At 36.2% G+C, this 19,709-nt stretch overlaps 2 protein-coding genes across 2 annotated transcripts in view; both read right to left on the bottom strand.

Moving 5' to 3' along the window:
• Positions 1-1,984, bottom strand: part of LOC139148877 (regulator of G-protein signaling 7-like) — a 142,273-nt gene extending 140,289 nt beyond the window's left edge. The window contains 1 exon segment of the mRNA XM_070720306.1: positions 1,508-1,984. Within this exon segment, the coding sequence (XP_070576407.1) occupies positions 1,508-1,597 (90 nt within the window). The 5' untranslated portion in view covers positions 1,598-1,984.
• Positions 1,985-12,333: 10,349 nt separating this feature from the next.
• The window catches only part of LOC139148878 (RAC-gamma serine/threonine-protein kinase-like), a 31,802-nt gene continuing 24,426 nt past the window's right edge, over positions 12,334-19,709 (bottom strand). The window contains 8 exon segments of the mRNA XM_070720307.1: positions 12,334-12,602; positions 13,664-13,769; positions 14,376-14,463; positions 15,085-15,299; positions 15,892-16,020; positions 16,598-16,789; positions 17,401-17,466; positions 19,559-19,690. Coding sequence (XP_070576408.1) covers positions 12,520-12,602; positions 13,664-13,769; positions 14,376-14,463; positions 15,085-15,299; positions 15,892-16,020; positions 16,598-16,789; positions 17,401-17,466; positions 19,559-19,690 — 1,011 coding nt within the window. The 3' untranslated portion in view covers positions 12,334-12,519.

Raw genomic sequence — 19,709 nt, forward strand, 5'->3', positions numbered from 1 at the left:
TAACTTTTGACTAATTTAATCGAATATACCATACTGCATTTTTTTTTTTTCCTTTTCTTATGATTGAGGTTTTGGTGATGTTGACCTTGACTTGTCTACCGGAGGTATTTGCCAGGCTTTTCCACATCTGTCAAACAAAATTGCATAAAACATTCCTTAACTCTCTACATGTCAATGCAAAAATTACATCATATAACCACAAGTGGTGGAGGGACTGTGATATATATTACCGTATTCAACAAGGGTACCAGACACGTCCCAATGTCAAGTCCCTTTACACATATCAAAATGCCCCAGAAATGCTTTGTGCAAAATATGCAAGGCAATAAAATTCTACGAACAGAAATAATATGGAATTTTTCACTTTTTCTGATATGAACTAGAAGACAACCTCTTAAAAATGTAAATTGTGATTTTAAAACTATGTAACACCGTCAGTTCAGGTCAACAGTAGAATTTCTGTACACTATTTTTCAGAATAAATTCATCACTTTGAAATTTGAACTGCTCATTATACTTATAGTTCATCGGCCAAAACCATGACGCTGGCCTTTACTGTAATATGGTTTCAATAAATGCAGTAACTTCTGTTACCATGTCAACATCCCACCAGCTTATTGGACAGATTCCGCTAATAAATGTGTTACGCTGCTCTGTCTGTCACCAACTGCCTTGCTGTGGTGTGCATGTGATTTGCTGCACTATATATATTCACTAAAATGATCCTCAAAATAATATACCATCACAATGTCATTCTTACCACATATAAATATGAGTCGATCTGAGTACAAGTTAAAATTTCCATGTGTTACCTGCAAAGGGAATTGTCAGCTACACTATATAACAGACGGTCCATGGCTATGTATACATGCATCACTGCATGTATAATTATGCGAGCTTGCATATAACGGTACGATGCAGAACCAGTCGGTTGGGTTATTTTCCCTCGCTATACAATCAAAGTTCAGGCTAGGCGAACAGGGAATATTAATTGCCACATATTTTGTTCTGACAGTTTTAAAAGGTGAGCGGTGTATACAATTACGAGGATTCTTATTCTACTACTTTCATTAGTTAAACTCACACAAAAATTTAACGTTGAAGGAGAGACTGAAGAGAAATGCGGAGCAGACATTATACTCGGTGCGTAATGTGAAGACGACGTTTTTGAGTTATCAATATAAATTTCGCATGAAGGTTATCGTTATCCAATGAATTCATTATGCTGTTCGAATGCAGCCAAGGGCAACCCTTCAAGCTCACTTCCCGAGACTACTGGATATGATACAGCTTGTCAAAATGCTACCATTGTTTTATGAAAATAATAATAATAATAAAAATACAGACGAAGATCCCGTGCCAACAGAGAAGGGACAAGCGCGGTCACGAAGGAGCACCACACATCGCGAGACCTTCAACATCTTTCTTACGATCTCCTTCAAGATGTGCACCGTCAGAAGTCTCCCACAAATCAATTAAGTAACTAAGTCAAATATATTTATCCTACCTTTCGGTAAACTATGAAATTGGGATTATATTCATTCGTCCCATTCGTAGAGTCTTGTTTTCGTCGGTGAGCCATTATTATGATGTTCATGTAGCTTGGTGTATCCGTCCTTCCGTAATCCCGTCAAAATAAAGTATCCCTTGGCGAAGTCAAGAAAAATCCATGCTGCAATCACATTCACTATGAGTCGTAGTGCTAATAAAATGGGACACAACAAAACTAGCTTTCGATAAAGACCGGTCGCTTCTCCAGCGATACCAACAGCTTTCATCAATGAATGAAATTCCTTCAGTTCTGACTCCTTTCCTTCCACGGATCGCACTGACCGCTGTTATTGCTAAATTCCTCTGGGTAATTGCCGGTCCAGCAGCATTTAGGGCAAATCCTGAAAGACACAAAACATCGGAAACGCCATTCCAATGAAAAGAAAGGTTTACTTTCGACCAAGACGGCGGTTTTTCGTGCGATCAGCAGCTCACCTACCTCATCGCTACGTCGATCTGGCTGCCATGTTGAAATCGACATCAACCAATCAGCGTGTCGCGTTACCAGGGCGATACTAAGATGATGAAAGGGAGTACTTCGTATCATGGATACGCTTGTTTCTTCCTCAAAAAAATTGTCACGTATGTGTTTAATAATGCCGCCGTTCATCAATAAAACCCGCCACATTTTGACCATATTTTCTGTTCGTCCATCTGGCACCAATTCACCCTATATATACAGGGAGTTGGCCAAAACAAAGTACTGCGCTAGTTTGATAATAGATTTCCACTCTTGCACTTGATATTGCAGGTTGTATGTGTTTGAAGTACAATCTCACAAGAAATGATTTAGTTTCCCTTCTTGCTGCTTTTGTTATTATTGTTGAATATTGTTACTTTTCCTCACCGTCGCTTTTATATCTACAAAAGCCGTAATGTGTGCATCATTATATATATATATATATATATATATATATATATATATATATATATATATATATATATATATATATAATTACTTCACTTATTAAAATAATTTAAAATTAAATAATTTAAATACATAAATGATTTTAATTTAATAAATAAGTAAATTAGCTTTTATAGAAATATATATACACGCACACATATACACTGTCTGAAGATTGCAGGATGCATGAAACTTCAGTAACAGATATTACAGTAATTTGTATTACACACAGAAACACACATCCATATGTATTATATATATATATATATATATATATATATATTATATATATATAAATAATATATATAAATAATATATAAATATATGTTATAAATAATAACAAAAATTACTTCAAGTACAAAGTAGTAATATCTGTTACTTAAGTTCCATGCAATGCTGACATTAGTGAGTTCAGTTCTAAAATTGCTCCACTTCACTTTGCAGAGAACAAATAATCACGATTGGTCGAACGGCAACACTTTGGTCACAAAAGTATGCTTTTACATCTGACAACGCCGAACCCGACGTTGGTATAGAAAATTACATTTCCTGTGTATAGTAAATATGCCGAGGTTTGAATTTATGACGTTCGTCATACACTCCTTACGCGATGCTTCCTCCATCAATTAAAGCAAGTACGGACTAAGTTGAAAGTTACCAGTAGGCTATTCTCCAACGCGTAAGCTTAGATATATAAGTGTACGTTGACTTCAGTAGTTTTGCCGGTACCATTATCTTGAATAACAAACACGTAAAGAATACGTTCAGCACAAACGTGTTGGCATGAAGAGTAAGAGAAATTCATAAGTATACATTAGAATCCCTGGGAAACAAATTTTGTCGACTTTCAATTTTCTCGGGAACTTTGAAAGACACGACATAGCAGAGAGAATTGCACCTACGAAGATCAAAGCTTGTATGGACGTTGCTGGCGCACTAACAGAAACACTGCCCTCCTCCAGCGGTCCTAAGGGAACCATCATTATTTACGAAAGGGGGGTTGAAGAATCGGGGAGGGTCACTTAAAAAATTATGAACAGTTTGGTTGGGGGTTACTACAAAATGATAAAAAAACATGGGGGGTGGGAGTAACGCAAAAATTTTCACATGTGACGTAATTATTGTAAGTATCACCAAATATGTTTTTTGACTTGTTTTTCAAGAGTGTCTGCATGAGGAGGGGGACCCGACCTCCCCAATGTATTCACTGCTAGACAGTTGTCTGGTCAACAAACACAGATATCCGTAACTAGATAATGAAGCGACTACATGCACTACATCTGGCTTCAAGCTGTCCCTGTAGTGTTTTTCATTGACATGCTTGCCTTCATATTGCATCTTATTGCTTGAGGATACTGTTTAAATTGGTATAGATTCAGTGTTTATAAACACAAAAACCATCAAATGTAGAAATGTGTTTTATGCACTCGTGGAATTATGGGAGCCATCATTATTTATGGCCTGGGGGTCGGAGGAATCTAATTGGAAAAAACACCAAAAGTTCAAGCAACCTCGCCCCCCCCCCCCCCCCCCCCCCGGCCAACCGTGATGAATTTGAGTAACCCCTTCTCTAACTCTGAAATTTTGACTGACCCCCCCCCCCATCTCCCTCTTAGAAAAGTTACATACCAATTTATATATTTGTAAAATTTATAAAATACACAGCAATAGTAAAGACCTTTAAAATCCTGATGTACCCTGCTAGATAATCATCGGTTATCTTATGACGGTTGAAAAAAGTGAAACAAAAAAAATACAGATATAAAAGCTCACGCTATAACCAGTATACAACCATATAGTATATTGTTTGATGGGTATCATGACAGAGTTTTCACTAGGATATCTGACTGGGCAGAATTTGAAGGTACAGGAGGGAGAACACGCGAGAGGCTGTGGGGAAAAGTGTCAGAGGGGGCTGTGCTCTATCTTGCATGGAAAATTTTGAGAAATTGATGTGTGTAATGGTGGAATCTGAGAAGTGTTTCAATTTATTTCACACAAAAAAATTGATTAACCCCCCCTTCTTCCTCTCCACATTTTGAGCAACTCCCTTGAAGTTTTTCAATTTTTTGAATGACCCTCCCCTCCCCCATTCCCCAACCCCAGGCCGTAAATAATGACAGCTCCCTAGGATATAATGTTAGTCCAGGCTTATTGAACACCACCTAAGATATACTCTACGTATTCCCTAATGTGCAGGAGTACCATACAGTACATTCATATACTAGTATGTAAATATATACAAGTACATTTATCAAGTATTTTACCTAGTGTTACTTCAAAAGTTCAGCATTGGAAAGGAGACCCCCCTGTCCTCCCCAAGTGTAGTCATTTATTCAAAGCTGTTTGCTTATCAAATATAAGGTAGAGATTTTCTTCTGATCGGCTATTTTGACTAGAACAAAAAAAACATATAAATTTTACTTTTCATGTGTGAAATTTTGCATACAATGTGCTACATAATCTTTTAGAACTTGACTTTTATTAAAGACATTGTAAGGAGGTGATCCAGAAGCAATTACCCCTTACTTTTACTTATTAATCACTAAAGAGGCTGTTTTTGAAAGTCAACACTTTTTATTTTCTGCTTGATAGACTATGAAGTCACTGATAAAAGATTCATCATTGAAGTTAGTAAAGTGCAGCCGCTTGTTTAATAGTCAACAGTTTGTTTCCCTAGTTAGTATGTGCAGACTAACTATTTGTGGGAAATGTGTTGATGAAGAATTGATAGCTCATTTCAGGACGGCATGACCAACCAGATGAAATTATGCTCACATGTTTCAGTATATATTGAAGTTGTCTGTAAATTGAAACTTTTCCACAAGTTTGCAACTTCATTGAAATTGCTATGATCAACATCATGAACAACATTCACAACCGTTAATTCCAAAAGTCATTAAACATATATAAATATGCAATTGGCTGAAATAAAAATACTACATATCTTTGACTGTTGTCATCCTATCACCACTTTATGTAGCAAGTGTAATTGCCTTTGCTCAAATCCTTCAAGCTATATATGCCAAACTGTGAAAGCTCATTGGATATGTCAATAATAAATGAGCTGACATGACGAAGCAAAATATCTTTCACAACTAAAATATAATTGTCTCATCAAAATACATTCATTGACAATCATCCAAGCTGAACAGTTGCCTGTATGTTACCTTTACTTTTTTGTGTAGCACACACACTATGCAGATAACATTGTAGATAAAGTTACAGTTCCGTCTCAGTGAACAAACGTCATTTGACACCTTCTCTTTATTTACAGCATGTTATCTACAAAATTTGTGTGTGCTGCACAAAAAAATAGATGTAACATACAGGCAACTGTCCAGCTTTGCTGAGTCTGTTGCTGTAGTACGTTTCATAAACTTTTGTAGTGTCCTTCCAGTCTTTAATGTCCCTAATTTGGAAAGTTAGTTCAATATGCAAATTAGTAACTACCAACCGTAAAAATGCTGAGTGACTTTCAGTAATATTTTATTATAGTATCTTCAATGAACATAGCATGTTTTGTCAACTTTGATTACAGTCTATTCAGATATTTATCCCTAATTATGAGTTCATCAGGTATGCAACTGAGCTATTAAGTTTACCTAAACATGCTAACACAATGCTAATGAATGTTATATCATAGTATCTCCAATGTACACTTTGTCACTTGACTTGTCAAGTCAATCCAGATGTATATATTTCTAGTAAGAAACGTTTATTAAATATGCAAATAAGTAATAGCTGATATCAGTAATTAGCTGTAGTAAAAATGCTAAATGACTTTCAAAACTGTTACATCATAGTATCTTCAATGTACATATGAAGTTTCATCAACTTCGATCAAGTCAATTCAGATATATATATCCCCTAATGAGGAAAAGTTCGTTGAATATGCAATTAGTAATTAGCCAATCACAAAATGCTAAACAACTTTTATTATTGTTGTAAATAGTATCTTCATTGTAAATGGCAAGTTCCCTAAACTTTAATCAACACATTTCAGATGCATATCCTTAATTAGGAAAGTGCATTAAATATGCAAATTAGTAATTAGCTGAAGTAAAAATGCTAAATGACTTTATATAATGTTATATAATATTATCTCCAATGTACACAGCAAGTTTCATTACATTTTTCTGAAGTTAATCCAAATATGTATCCCTAATTAGGAAAGTTTGTTAAATATGCAAATTAATGTATAGCTAAAGTAAAAATGCAAAATGACTTTCAAAAATGTATCTTCAATGTACATAGCAAGTTTCGTCAACAATGATCACGTCAATTCAGATATATGTCTCTCCTTAAGAAAACTCATTAAATATGCAAATTAGCAATTAACTTGCATGTCATCCCCCAATATCATTCACTGCTGATATATCCTAGTATGATGAACATTTGTGGCAATTCTCATCGCATTGTATGGATCCGTTGTCAATGTATATGTTTTTCTACAAGCATTATTTATGCAAATGATTTTACTATGCAAGCCATGCCCACCAGAGCTAATCAGTTCTTGCAATTTGCAAACTGAATCAATTTACCGAATTGAGATGTCGCGCCAACAGACAGAAAGACAGACACACACACAGACGTTAGCCTCAAATATGCAAATTTTCATATTTCTGCACAATATGCAAATCTGATAAGGTCATCCCTGGGGACTTGTACTCTAAATATTAAAGGAATCAAACAACTGTTTTGAAGAAGCAGCTTGGAATGTAAAAAGTTGACAGACAACGATGACACCACACATCCATCTATTAGATAAGCTCGGCATTGCTGACAGTGGAGCTAAAACACTGCAATTTGGTGTTATGAACAAATGAAAAACGTCAAAGGCATACCTTGTCAAAACATTACTTCTAAACATCACTTGGAGAAAAGAAATACAATACTTGCTAATGCATTGATATTTTTGTTTGTGATTCCTTGGCATTGTTTTGTTAATACCAAGGTGGAAAGATTTTTCCAAAAGAACTTTGGCATCTTCCTAAAAATATTTTGAAATCCATCATACAGTCTGCCCCTTCCCTGTGTGTGGACGTGGACATCCACACACCTGTCTAATCGCAAACCTGTTGTCAACCAGTATATCCTGCTTTTATACTTTGCAAGCATAAGAAAGGTGTTAACCAAAGATCTCAAATTCTTCCAGAAATATTTGTAAATATAGAAAGCTAGTCAGCTTGTGTGAGGAAGGGAGAGGTCTGCTTAATTAATTCATTAAATGTGGGTTGAAACATTGGCCAAGCAACAGCTATCTGGAGGAATCCAAATGTATTAGATGGATTGACATAAAAGATGTCACTCATGGAATAAGTTCAAAAGCACAGATGGGAGAGGGATGCTGTAGGCAAGTGGGGTTAATGTTTACAGTTCCTTGCTAGTTTGGCACAATGTAGCTGTGCATAATGATCAAAAGATAGTAAAGAAAAGGTCACTGACAAGACAGAGGTGGGTTGGTGAATTTTGACAAGGCGGAGGTTGGTTGGTGAATTCTGACAGGACGGCAAGTTTTTTCATGTTGTACTATAGCAAGGCCATTTCATTCATGAAGTAGAGAATGTTCATGTTTTGTTTGGTTTTTTTTGTGAGAAGAAAAGATGGGGTGGAGAATTTAAGCAAGTATCTGAGAGAGGGTCATCATTTCCATTATGTCAAGTTCTTGTGGAAATCCTATGCATCCCCCTCCCTTACAGTAGCTGGAATAAATTTTGCCCATGCTGTAAGACTCTCTCTTTCTCAGATGGCCCACAGCGATAACAAGACTAAATGATAACAACTGGCAAATCATCACTTCTTTATACATACAATCATTTTATTTGAACCAGTTTTTCAGTCATGACAACCCTCTCCATTAAGGTATGTCTGGTAGATTTACACTATCAGAATTAAAAATACCACTTGATATTTGTTTTTATTTATGCCCATTCTTTATTGATTTTTTTTTGTTTGAGTGAACACCCCTTCCTGCAAGGAACTTCTCTACATTTAAGTATATCTGAAGTGTACACAAAGGAAACTCAGTACTGAGGTGGTCCTTTATTCTAGATTGTTATTTGAAGCAACTCTACTTAAGAATGAGAACTCTATAATTCTGTCAAAGTCTTTGCTTACGGAGAGTACCCACAGGAAGTCCTATCCATGATTCACTTTAGTAAAAACTGGCGAGTTGAGAGTGTCAGGTAAGTGCCTTCTCTGTGCAATAGATACATCTATTCATTTCAGCATTAACTGAATGAACATCATCTGGCAGTTGATCCACAGTCAAAGCAACTACCAATATTATAATGTATTTAATATTGGTATTTCTGCATCTGATTGCCTGCAATGTGTAGCTGTCAAAAGAAGAATATCTAACTCTGAAGTGCAGTGTTCTTTATGTGAACACACAAAAACAAAAGTTGATACAAGGGACACAGTATTGTACTTCAAGCCATTGTGTTCAGCATTGTGGCTGAACACTATCAAGGGCATAGGGACTGAGATGCTTACACAACATGACAGAACTCTAAAGTTAGCTTAATACTAGGAGTTAACTAAGAGTGGGTAATGCATTTGAAATCTTACATCTGAAAAAAATGCCACTATTTCTATGAGTCTCACTGTGAGTCTACTGTGTGACACTGATGTCAGCAATATTGCCAAAGTTGTCTTCCTCAAAACCACTGACTATATGTTCCATCCCGTTCTAGTCCCCTGACAACACAAAATGCCATAAAATATTATACATATGGGGAGTCTATGGTATCAACATGAAAATATCTACTTTACAAAATGGTACAAAAAAAGGCATTATTTTTGCAGAACAGAGGAGCAATATCATAAAAAAGGAAACCTACATAAAAACAAGAAATACTGCAAACTTTGCCAGTTTTCAACAGGTTTAGAGAGAAAAAAAAAACTTGCATGTCTTTCATGTCCGGAACTTTGACCTCTCCTGACCTCAATGATTTTACTGCAGTATCATCAATTGTACCTTACTATGACCCACTTTGTACAGGTCAAACTGAGCATGCTCAAAACTACTCAAGGTATTGTCTGCTGCTTTGTGCTCTGCACTCCTTGCACTTTGTTACTCATCACTTTTGTGATGTTTTGATGTATTTTTCCAAACAAGGAAGCCTCGAGTTGAAGCACCATTCTCCATAAAAATCAATTCCCAAAACATCATATCAAACTCCCTATTTTTGTGTTAGTTTTGTCCATCATGAGTCCCCAGCTGTCCTGCAAATAAGGGTCTGTGTCAGGTATTTATAGTCGCAGAAGTTGCTGAAGAAAGCATTAATTACTAGCAACCCCACAACTTGGCACAAAAAAAAGAAAAGAAAGTCAAATTTTTTAGCTGTAGCATACAGATAAGCAAGAAAATACACAGCTTTTCATGTCTGAAAATAATCTGAGTTCTTTGGAACATAAATTTACTACACAGTTGGGATAAACACATATTCGTACATGAACTTGCTCCTCAAATATAATCCCAGATATGTCAATACATGTATATGGTCAAGTGTCAAAAAAATCTCTAAATTTTTTTTTTAATATGGCTTTTTTAAAAACATAAAACCAGTAGAACATACAGGGTACACTAAAACAGTAAAAAATAATCTAACCAAAGAAATCAAGCAAGTTCCTAGAAATGATTGGGTTTGGTCTAGTCTATGGTTTTGTCCATGGTTGGGTGAACATAATTCAGTCAAATTACAGCTCAACTGTGTACATACATGATTAAAGAAATTGCCCGATGCAATCACTGAGATAGTGCTTTACTTCTGAGTACAAGTCAGTTACATCTGTAAATTTTCAATCAAATAAAATACATGATTTTTGTACACAACATGGTATCTCTGAATACTTGCCGTATAAAATCTGCTTTAGCACTGTTGTCCTAGGTGCAACTGCCTTTACATTGCAAGCGTTCTTTCCTCCGTGATGTCTACGGTGCAGAAAAACTACAGCAACAGTGCTACAGGCTACAGATACATAATATTTACGTCTTAAAAAGTCATGGTTTTATTTTCACAGGTGGTGTGCCTCAATTATCTAGGTCCTAAGACACTTACACTGAATTCTGAAAGCAAATCAAAAGTATCGGAGAACCTGCTCACTACAGAAACTACTTACACATATTCAAGAAGTGTCCACGTTGCAAATGGTTATAATGTGCTCTTTGTTTACACCTCACTGCAGACTTGAAGCATCTATCCTTGATTGACACCTGCCAACATTACCAGCAGCCAATGTCACAGAGAGAGTTGCAGTGTTCGTACCTCAATGCCATCCTGGGTTTTTTTTATAACATGTTCAAACAATCAACACTGAACAATGTAGTTCAAAATAGAATTTCAGCTTCAATGCCTCTGCTGTATCATTACAATTTTTGGGCTGCAGTGTTATGTCTTAGCTTGGCTTTGCCCGAGCAAACACTCAAGACTCTTAAAAAGATGTACTGATTTGTCACAGTGAAATGTGAGACATTCAGTGAAAGAAGCATACATCATCTTTCTTTCTGATGTCGAGAATGACATACTGACAATATTTTAACTCAAATGCATCACAGTGTGGTAGGAACTACTCCCCTCAACTGCACAAACTGTCATGGAAAATACACTCATATTCAGATTGTTCACCCTGAACAGCATATCTTGAAGAAAACGTTCATGGCATTATCATTCTCCCTGGTCATTCACATGCAATATCTTGGAAAGATATGGAACCAAGGTTAAGACACTTCAAAAATTTGATGACAAACAATATATTGCTTGCATCTATCTGATGGCAAACCTAGAACTGACATACATTTTTTAAATTCTACGAATATTGGAAATCTCCGACTACAGGGAATCATACCAGCTGCATGAATTTTACTGAATCTGAATGCACTCTAGTTCTTACAAAACTTGATACAATATTGCCTGATTTCAATTACATTTTAGACTCTATTCATCTACAGACACAATCTGAATCCACTCTCAACAGTAGTCATATCCTATCTCAGAACTACCTGATTCTGAATCCGAGTACATTTTAGACGCTATTGACTCTAGTATTTCATACGACTGACAAACCCAGGAACATAAGTTTGGCTACACTTGGCTGTGGAATATTAAGTAAAAACAGGTGAAAATAACATGATCAAGTCTTTCTCAAAAAATAACGTTCCTTTTGATGGAAATACATAGTTGAATAAAAATCACAAATTTGGACAAATTTGTTAAAACATGATTAATTTTTCATCATCAGTGTCCAAAGAATACATATGTTTGTGTCTTTCTCTGGGTTTCATTATCTGTTTGACAGTTGTACATAACAGCAACTATTGCTTTGATACCCACTGTGTACTGGGACAACTACTAACACGAAAACTGTCGGGTTAGAAAATTACGTTTTCCCCTCAAAGCATGACTTTTATTGTCCATCATTTTGTAAGCTTATAATGGTGACACTACAAGAACATCTCTCTATCTCTGAGATTTTCTTTACATTCATCAGCAAAGTTTACGCTGTTGCAGTTGCTATCTTGCAAAACTTGATTGCCAATACTCTGATGCAACTTGATACAAAGTTCATAGTTCACTGTACAATAAGCAAATCAGAAATAACTACCACCAATAAGACAGCCCTACTATAGTTTCCTAACATGTACAAGTGTTTGTACCACTCACAATTTGGAATATTTTCCTGCCTGTGAAAACTATAGCACTGACCATAATGCATTTCAGTGAATCTGAAAGTTTGTTTGAGTATATGTGTACTTGTAACATTAATATAGTGTACTTTTATATCTGCAATGATAGCACCGCCAGATACATTGAGATGAGGATTTCAAAAGCCTACTACATACGATGAAATGAGTGACAGACACTGTACTTTGATGGAGTCAGGACCCTGATTCAATTAATATATCAATATATGTACGTCAGTTTGAGTGCAAAATGACAACAGATTCATTTGAGATCCATCTGCTTGATCTGTGGCAAGCATACTGAATCTGTTTTGTTATTAATATTTCTTTTTTTACATCTTCTCTTGGTTCCTCACAGTTGTTTTTTGTTGTTTCAATCCTTCTTCAGGAGTCCTTTGTCAGCAGAATATGAAAATTTCTCAAAGTGTGGTTGTTCCTCCTGTATTGTGTCCAAATCTGAAAAGTGAGCAGTATGCCAGTCAAAATTTCAAATGCACAGAACCTACATATGGTACATTTCTTCTACTCAAAGAATATGCATCTCGTTGTTTGATAACTGTATTTCACAGAATCTGTATCTCAATGTAAGGCACACCATATCAAGTGTTTTCTCCATGTTTCTCTGAGGGGGAATGTTGCCCTCAGATCAAAAATTTTGGGGATTTGGTTCTGATTGGGGGCCCTCTCTATAATAAATTATGCAAATTTATGGAAACAAGTTATCACTGATGACACAGTCCCCGCTCACAGTATTAATTGTGATGCACATGCACACTACAATACAATGTCTGTGTGCCAAGTTTAAATGAAATCTGTTCAGGGATAGTTGAGTTATGGTTCAAAAACATGAAAAAATCACAACAAAATGGCCCCCGGCGGCCATATTGGATTGTATCGCAAAATAAATTGACGTGCATATATATGCCATTGTACTTTATCTGTGTACCAACACTGAACGAAATCGGTTCAGGGATAGTTGAGTTATAGTTCAAAAACATGAAAAAATCGCGACAAAATGGCTGCCAGGCAGCCATATTGGATCGTATTGCAAAATAAATTGACATGCATATGTATGCCACAGTACTTTATCCTTGTACACAGTTTGAAAAAAATCAGCTCAGCGGTGACAGAGAAATGGCTGCTGACGGACGGAGGAAAGGACAGACGGGCGGACAGACAGATGGACGGATGGGACCCAATCTATAAGTCCCCGCCTGTTGATACCATCCTGGATGAAACACTAATCTGTTTCTCTAGTACCAAAATTTGCACGGCAACCGCAATTTTTATTCTACATTGTGAAGAAAATTGTTGAAATATTCCCTGAGAAAAGTTTGAGCAAAAGTTTAAGTCTTTCACTTTCGATGGGCATACTACCTTAAATTGCAAAATGTAACATCGATGGTATTCTTAATAAATTATATGTGATTTTCAAATGCTAAAACCATGTACAGAGTCCAAATTTACAGCTAGCATCAGCAAAGAGGACACTGGAACAGCAAGACTGAGGCACTTACATTTATCTGTTGGAGGAGTGAGGTCTACTGGTTCAACTGTAAATTCTGAATCAAAAAACCTAGTGTCTGTTTCTGATGTCACCTCTGGTTTGAATGGTGGTGGTATCTGCAAACAGGAAAATACAGAGCTATTTTGTCATCTAAAAGCTTTGAAGTTTTACTGCACAAAATTCCATTTAAGAAATGATGCATGGCAAACAAGAGATGCAGCACTCGACAGCTGGCCATTCTGAGTCAAGACTTCTGCTTTAATGTACCGTAGCCAGTTGGTAGAAGTTACATGTTTCTGGAGTGAACACATGATCAAAGGGTGAAATTTTACAACACTGAAGAAGGCCAGTCGGAGAAAGAACTACACAATGAACAGCCATGCCGCAAGACAGCAATCAGTGTATTTTTAATGCTTTCATGGCATGTAACAATAGTTCAAAGGTTATTTGTAGACTAACAAAGAGAAACTGACTTGCAAGGAATGGTGAAGTTAAAGGTATACTGTCACCTGTTCCAATTTTGCCACACTTACCAAGGAAAGAGAAAATCTAACCAATTATAGATTTTAAGCGGGTGGCCGCTTTTTAAAAACAGCGCCCTCACATGGGCATGGGCATACCAAGGAACGCCCCCTTGACCATATATGGGCGACAGGTGACTGTATACCTTTAAGGAGTATCAGAAGTACTGTGGCTGTTGGGAACAACCAATTACAACTCACCCTTTTGTTGTAGAGATCATCCCAGTGAATAGACTCAAAGAACTTGTGTTCCATAATTTCTGTTGCATCTTCTGGCCCTCCCCCAAGCCTGCAAACATGAATAAAACACCAATGCAATTTCAACAATCTCCAAAACCAAAACACAACAAAAGTTAGGCTAGTCTTTGTCTGATAACAAAGATCGGTGTTTTCCCTTGGTGCAAAAAAGAAATTACAGGTTTGTTTCTCATTCTAGGTCTCTTACAAAACTGTGGCGATGTTTTTTCGTACTTTTTGTTTTATTTTTGTTTGTTATTTCGCTCATAAGATCAGACTATCTACAAGCAGAAACACAAATTAGGAATGTTTAAATGCAATAGTAATTCTAATATCGGGCATGATGGCAGTAACAACTGTTCACAACTGTACACTGTATGCATATGACAGTACAGATAATATATGCTGTATTTTCTGCCATGCATAACATACTGTCATTTTTTACATGTACATTATTCCCAGTGAACATGAATAAAAGGGTGAAATCTGATGAAAAAAATCCAAGTGAAACTGTTTTTATTGAAAAATAAGTGAATTTAAATCTCACTGAAAATGCCAAAATGGTAGTGAAATCCCCTTCTTTTACAGTATAAAATATAGATATATGTTCACTGAATGTATAAAGTAGATCTTGACATAACATGAGATAATCATGTGTGGCTGTCTCCCTTACCTGAGTTTAGGATCCTTAATCAACAGCCCTGAAAGGAAGTTCTTAGCACTGTCGGATAAGTTCTTTGGAAACCGTATATCTTCTGTTAGAATCTTTTCAAAAAGCACTTCATGATCTCTGTTGTAGAACGGTAACCTACCACACATCATTTCATACATGACAACACCAGTTCCCCACCAATCAACAGCACGGCCATAGTCATTGTCTTCTAATACCTGAAAGTGTAAGCAAGTGTACACAGGGGCCATTCACACAACAGCAGCCTACAGAGGGCGCTGTCACAAATGTAAAGCATTATTACGCTCACTTCTGGTTTTGAGGGTGTTCTAAGTGTGAAGTAATAATTAATATTCAGTCAGCATCTTGTGACCTTGATAGCCATCGTTATGTAAATATCATGCTATGATGTCATGTTCAAACTTCACAAGTTTCTCACATGAGTAAAACTGAAATGTTAATCCCATCAACAACTAATGGATAAATATCAGTGAAAATTTCATCTTGTCATACCAAAAATTACAGGGTCTAAACTTGTATGACATCCAAAACACTTGTAATATTCTACAAATCATTAGTGCATAAGAATGACACCATCCTGTAATAGTCTCTGCAACTGTGTAAAATTCAAACTTTTCAAATCAAAGTTCTAATACGTTACTGATAACATGCTGGAAAGTTGGTAGTTTGTGAAGCAGAGACTGGTAGAATCTCACTCACAGGTAAAGCATATATTTTGTCACATATACTGGAACGTCAAACTTTAACATTCTTGCAGATCAACAACGAAGCTTTCAAATGGTTACCTACCTCTGGAGCAAGATATTCCGGTGTTCCGCAAAATGTTTTTGTTGTAGCTCCATAGGATATTTCCTCTTTGCACAGACCAAAGTCTGTTATCTTTATATGTCCATCTTTGTCTAATAGTAAGTTTTCTAACTGTAAAGGTTAAATGCAAATAATATGAATGTGAGTGCAAAATGTCTTGACAAGTTAGGTTAAGGTAATATGCGCCTCAAGAATGAAAGATTTCAATTTTTACTAAAACTTTCAAGGAATCTTTTAACTACCCTCTTTCAATATCATGAATAAAAATTGGGGGTCACCGTGCACATTTTGGTACAAGAGAAACAATGACCCAAGATTTACTGATATCTTAAATTCAAAATGGCCACGCCCCCGTGTCAACTCTATAGAGAAAAATAAAATTTTTGAAAAACTAAGAGTATGGTAAAAAGTTTTCTTACAGCAAGAGCTTTAAAATGAATCCCCACAAGTGCTGGATCAGAAAAGAATTGTAAAAGTTTGACAGTCCGAATATCTGTCCCTGAGGCGCATTTTACCTAAGTTCTCATCAATCCAATCATGCCAATGTCTACCACTTTTAAGTCTTGTTCACTCTGCTTAGCAAATTATTCATCTCTATTTTTTCAACTACTTTCTTCATGTGTTGTTGTTATTGTTCCGGAAAGCAATATGGATATATGTAAATTGAATTTCAGCATGCAGCACAAACCTTGAGATCTCTGTAAATCACATTGCAGGAATGTAAGTAGGCTAATGCTGAGACAATTTCAGCGCCATAGAACCGAGTTCGTTCTTCAGAAAAAACCCTCTCCCTTGATAAATGAAAAAAGAGCTCTCCGCCATTCACATACTCCATAACAAAGCATAGCCTGTCTTTTGTTTGGAAAGAATATTTTAATGACTGAAAAAAAGAAGAAAAAATATTATCACAATCAGCATGCATATACCGTACCTTTAAATAAATCAACTTTTAACAAAACATATACCGTACTTTTAAATAAATCACTTTTAACAAAAACGCTCAATACATGACATGTCTATCTTCAAAATTTTGGAAAAACTACTTTTCTTCTCCTCTCATGATCGATAGAATGTAATCTTTCCTGAATGATAAAATACCATCCAACTGATCAAAACACAATCTGAAAAGTTGCCACTTCTCAACAAGAAAAAATCACAGCATGACATCGCACATTTTTACTTAAGAGAGTTGAGAGATGAGCAACTATTGTGATAATAAAACTTGACACCTGTATATCATTGTAGTTTTAATATTAACTTTTGGATGAGGTTTATATAATTGTTAATAATATATGTTGCTGTGTATCAAAACTTACACTTCTTTATCCTAAACAATGAAGGATTTCTGTTGCAAAAACACAGATTATAAACAGTTTGGTACTCTCTTTTTTTATTATTTATCAAAAAAATAAACCGATTTCTATTCAAAACAGATCAGTCACAAGGTGTAAGGTCGTATTTTGATGTTACATTTCAAGTTAAGATACCTACTGTGAGAAAGGGATGTTTTGTTGTCTGGAGTACTCTATTCTCAGTAAGTGTGTGTGCTACTTCATCCTGTAAAAGAAGAAACAAAAATTCAAGCTTCAGATTCCAAACCTAGAAATAGTACGTGTTCTACATCACTATGTCCACTGTTTTAGAAAGACTGAGATACACTCATGTTTTTTTTTACGGAAAGTTGATCAACTGAGAACTCACTGTGCCCTAAGTGAGTCTTCCTAACTTTACGAAGTGTCTTTACGGAATACGAAGTAAGTTGTATTTGTCCTTGTGGCAGACAAACTTTATCTTGTTCTGCTTTTAATGATCAGAGTTGATGGAATGAGGACCCTGGGCAAGATAAGCATCTTTACTAAAGCTTACCAGGCTACCCTCGGCGTTAAATAAGGTTTCATAAAATAAAATAATAAAATAAAATAATAAATTGTGTAAGTCTTTTTGGCACTGTTTCTGTAATTCACTCATGAATAGTAATTGACTAATAATCTGGAGTCAGGCCTTCAGTACCATAAGGTGGCTTTTTGTGTCACAACTACTACATCTTATGCCTGTGGCCAACACACTACAGAGGTTCTAATGTTGAACAGTACCACAAGGATCAGCACAGAAAAGCACCCAATAATTTCTTCAGTCATTGTTTGGTATCAGATTATAACTTTTCACCATGTGAAGGGAGCCATCATGAGTTGATCAATTAACTGTCCAACAGTTAAGATTCTAAAACCAGGTTGAGGTACTCAGAAACAAATACAACTATGAGGAGGTAAGTACCTAACCCAATGGCACAACGTAACATTCAAGTCTGGACCTTATTTTCCTCTGATAGTGAGTCGTGTAGTGCACATTCAGCACTATGATATTGAGATCATTAGATTGTTGAGTTAGCAAAGTGGGCAACTGCATTGAGATACTGCGCCACCAGGAGGTGAGAAGTGACAATTGAATTGGTGAAACGACCCGCATTTACGTGTGTATATTAGACAAGAGAGGGCTGAATTGTTAGCAGGGCAGAGTCACTTCAAATGGATAGGCTTTGACAAATCATTTTTTCAGAAAAATTCAATATGAAATGCTGGGACACACTATGAAGTAAGGCATTACCAGACATCACAGCATCACAAGAGTAAAATTAGTTTTGGCTGTGTGATCCACTGTCATGTGATGCGATGGGGTACAGACGACATAGTTGAGAGATAAGCTCATTGTCAGTTTATCATACAAGGGATTACATGGTTGGTAAATGTAGCTATCATACAAGGGAGGAAGTGAGAATTGCACAGTAAGCAAGTGATAAATCAAGGTATAAAAAACATGACACATATGCACCCTTTGCAGCCATTGCTGGACGCGTAACACTTCAGGTTTTGACATTTTAGCTTCCTATGTACCGACAATAATTCATTTTACTTAAAAAAAGAACTGACACAACACAGGCGACTCAAAAAGACAACATGTTTCATAAACTGGACTATTGATCCAGCAGACACGATGATGGATGTAGTCTACATGGCTGTTTTTTGAAGAGTTCACAACAAAACCCACACATGTGGCTACATCACAGTTTAGGAAATCAACCCTCATTAATAACCATTTCAGTTTGAATGTCACTGTTGAATCATTCAGCAGATTCTTTACTGACAGATGACTTATGATAGGCATTTACTACCAGACATCGGATCAGTTCTGTGCACATGGGACATCCTAGAGGAAATGAAGTTAGATACACTTTGACACAGGGACAGATAAAAAGGTAACACTGAAAGTGGGCAAGTTTCATTTGTTCTGTAAATAAGAAGTGTCACCTAAACCGCAACAGGCAAATACAGCTCAGTGAAAATTATCAGTAAGAAAATAAAGATGGGTTGAAATCAAACTTTACAAACTGCACTGCCACTATTTGGGGAATTCTTCTCTTTTTTTCCTCCAATATCTTATTTGAAATAAATACTACAGATAGTTAAGGCAGCCCATGAATCCTTGAGGCTTGCGGAAATACTGACCTTTTTAAAGTGGATGGCAAAGATAGATACAGCCAGATGAACAAACTGAATGGAGAGGGAGTGAGTTTATGAAAACAGCAGCTAAAAAAATAAAGATTCTGCAAGGGCAACAAGTATGAAGTACATTAATCAGAAATTGATCTTACCTTGGCGACAATGACTTCCTTTTTGAGTATCTTGATTGCGTAATGTTGACCAGTAGCCTTTTCTGTGACAAGGATCACTTTTCCAAATGTTCCTTTTCCCAGCACTTTCAAAAATTCAAAATCATCTAGGGTCTGGAGAAAAGTACAAAAA

Source organism: Ptychodera flava, chromosome 14, assembly GCF_041260155.1.
Source record: "Ptychodera flava strain L36383 chromosome 14, AS_Pfla_20210202, whole genome shotgun sequence".
NCBI lineage: Eukaryota > Metazoa > Hemichordata > Enteropneusta > Ptychoderidae > Ptychodera > Ptychodera flava.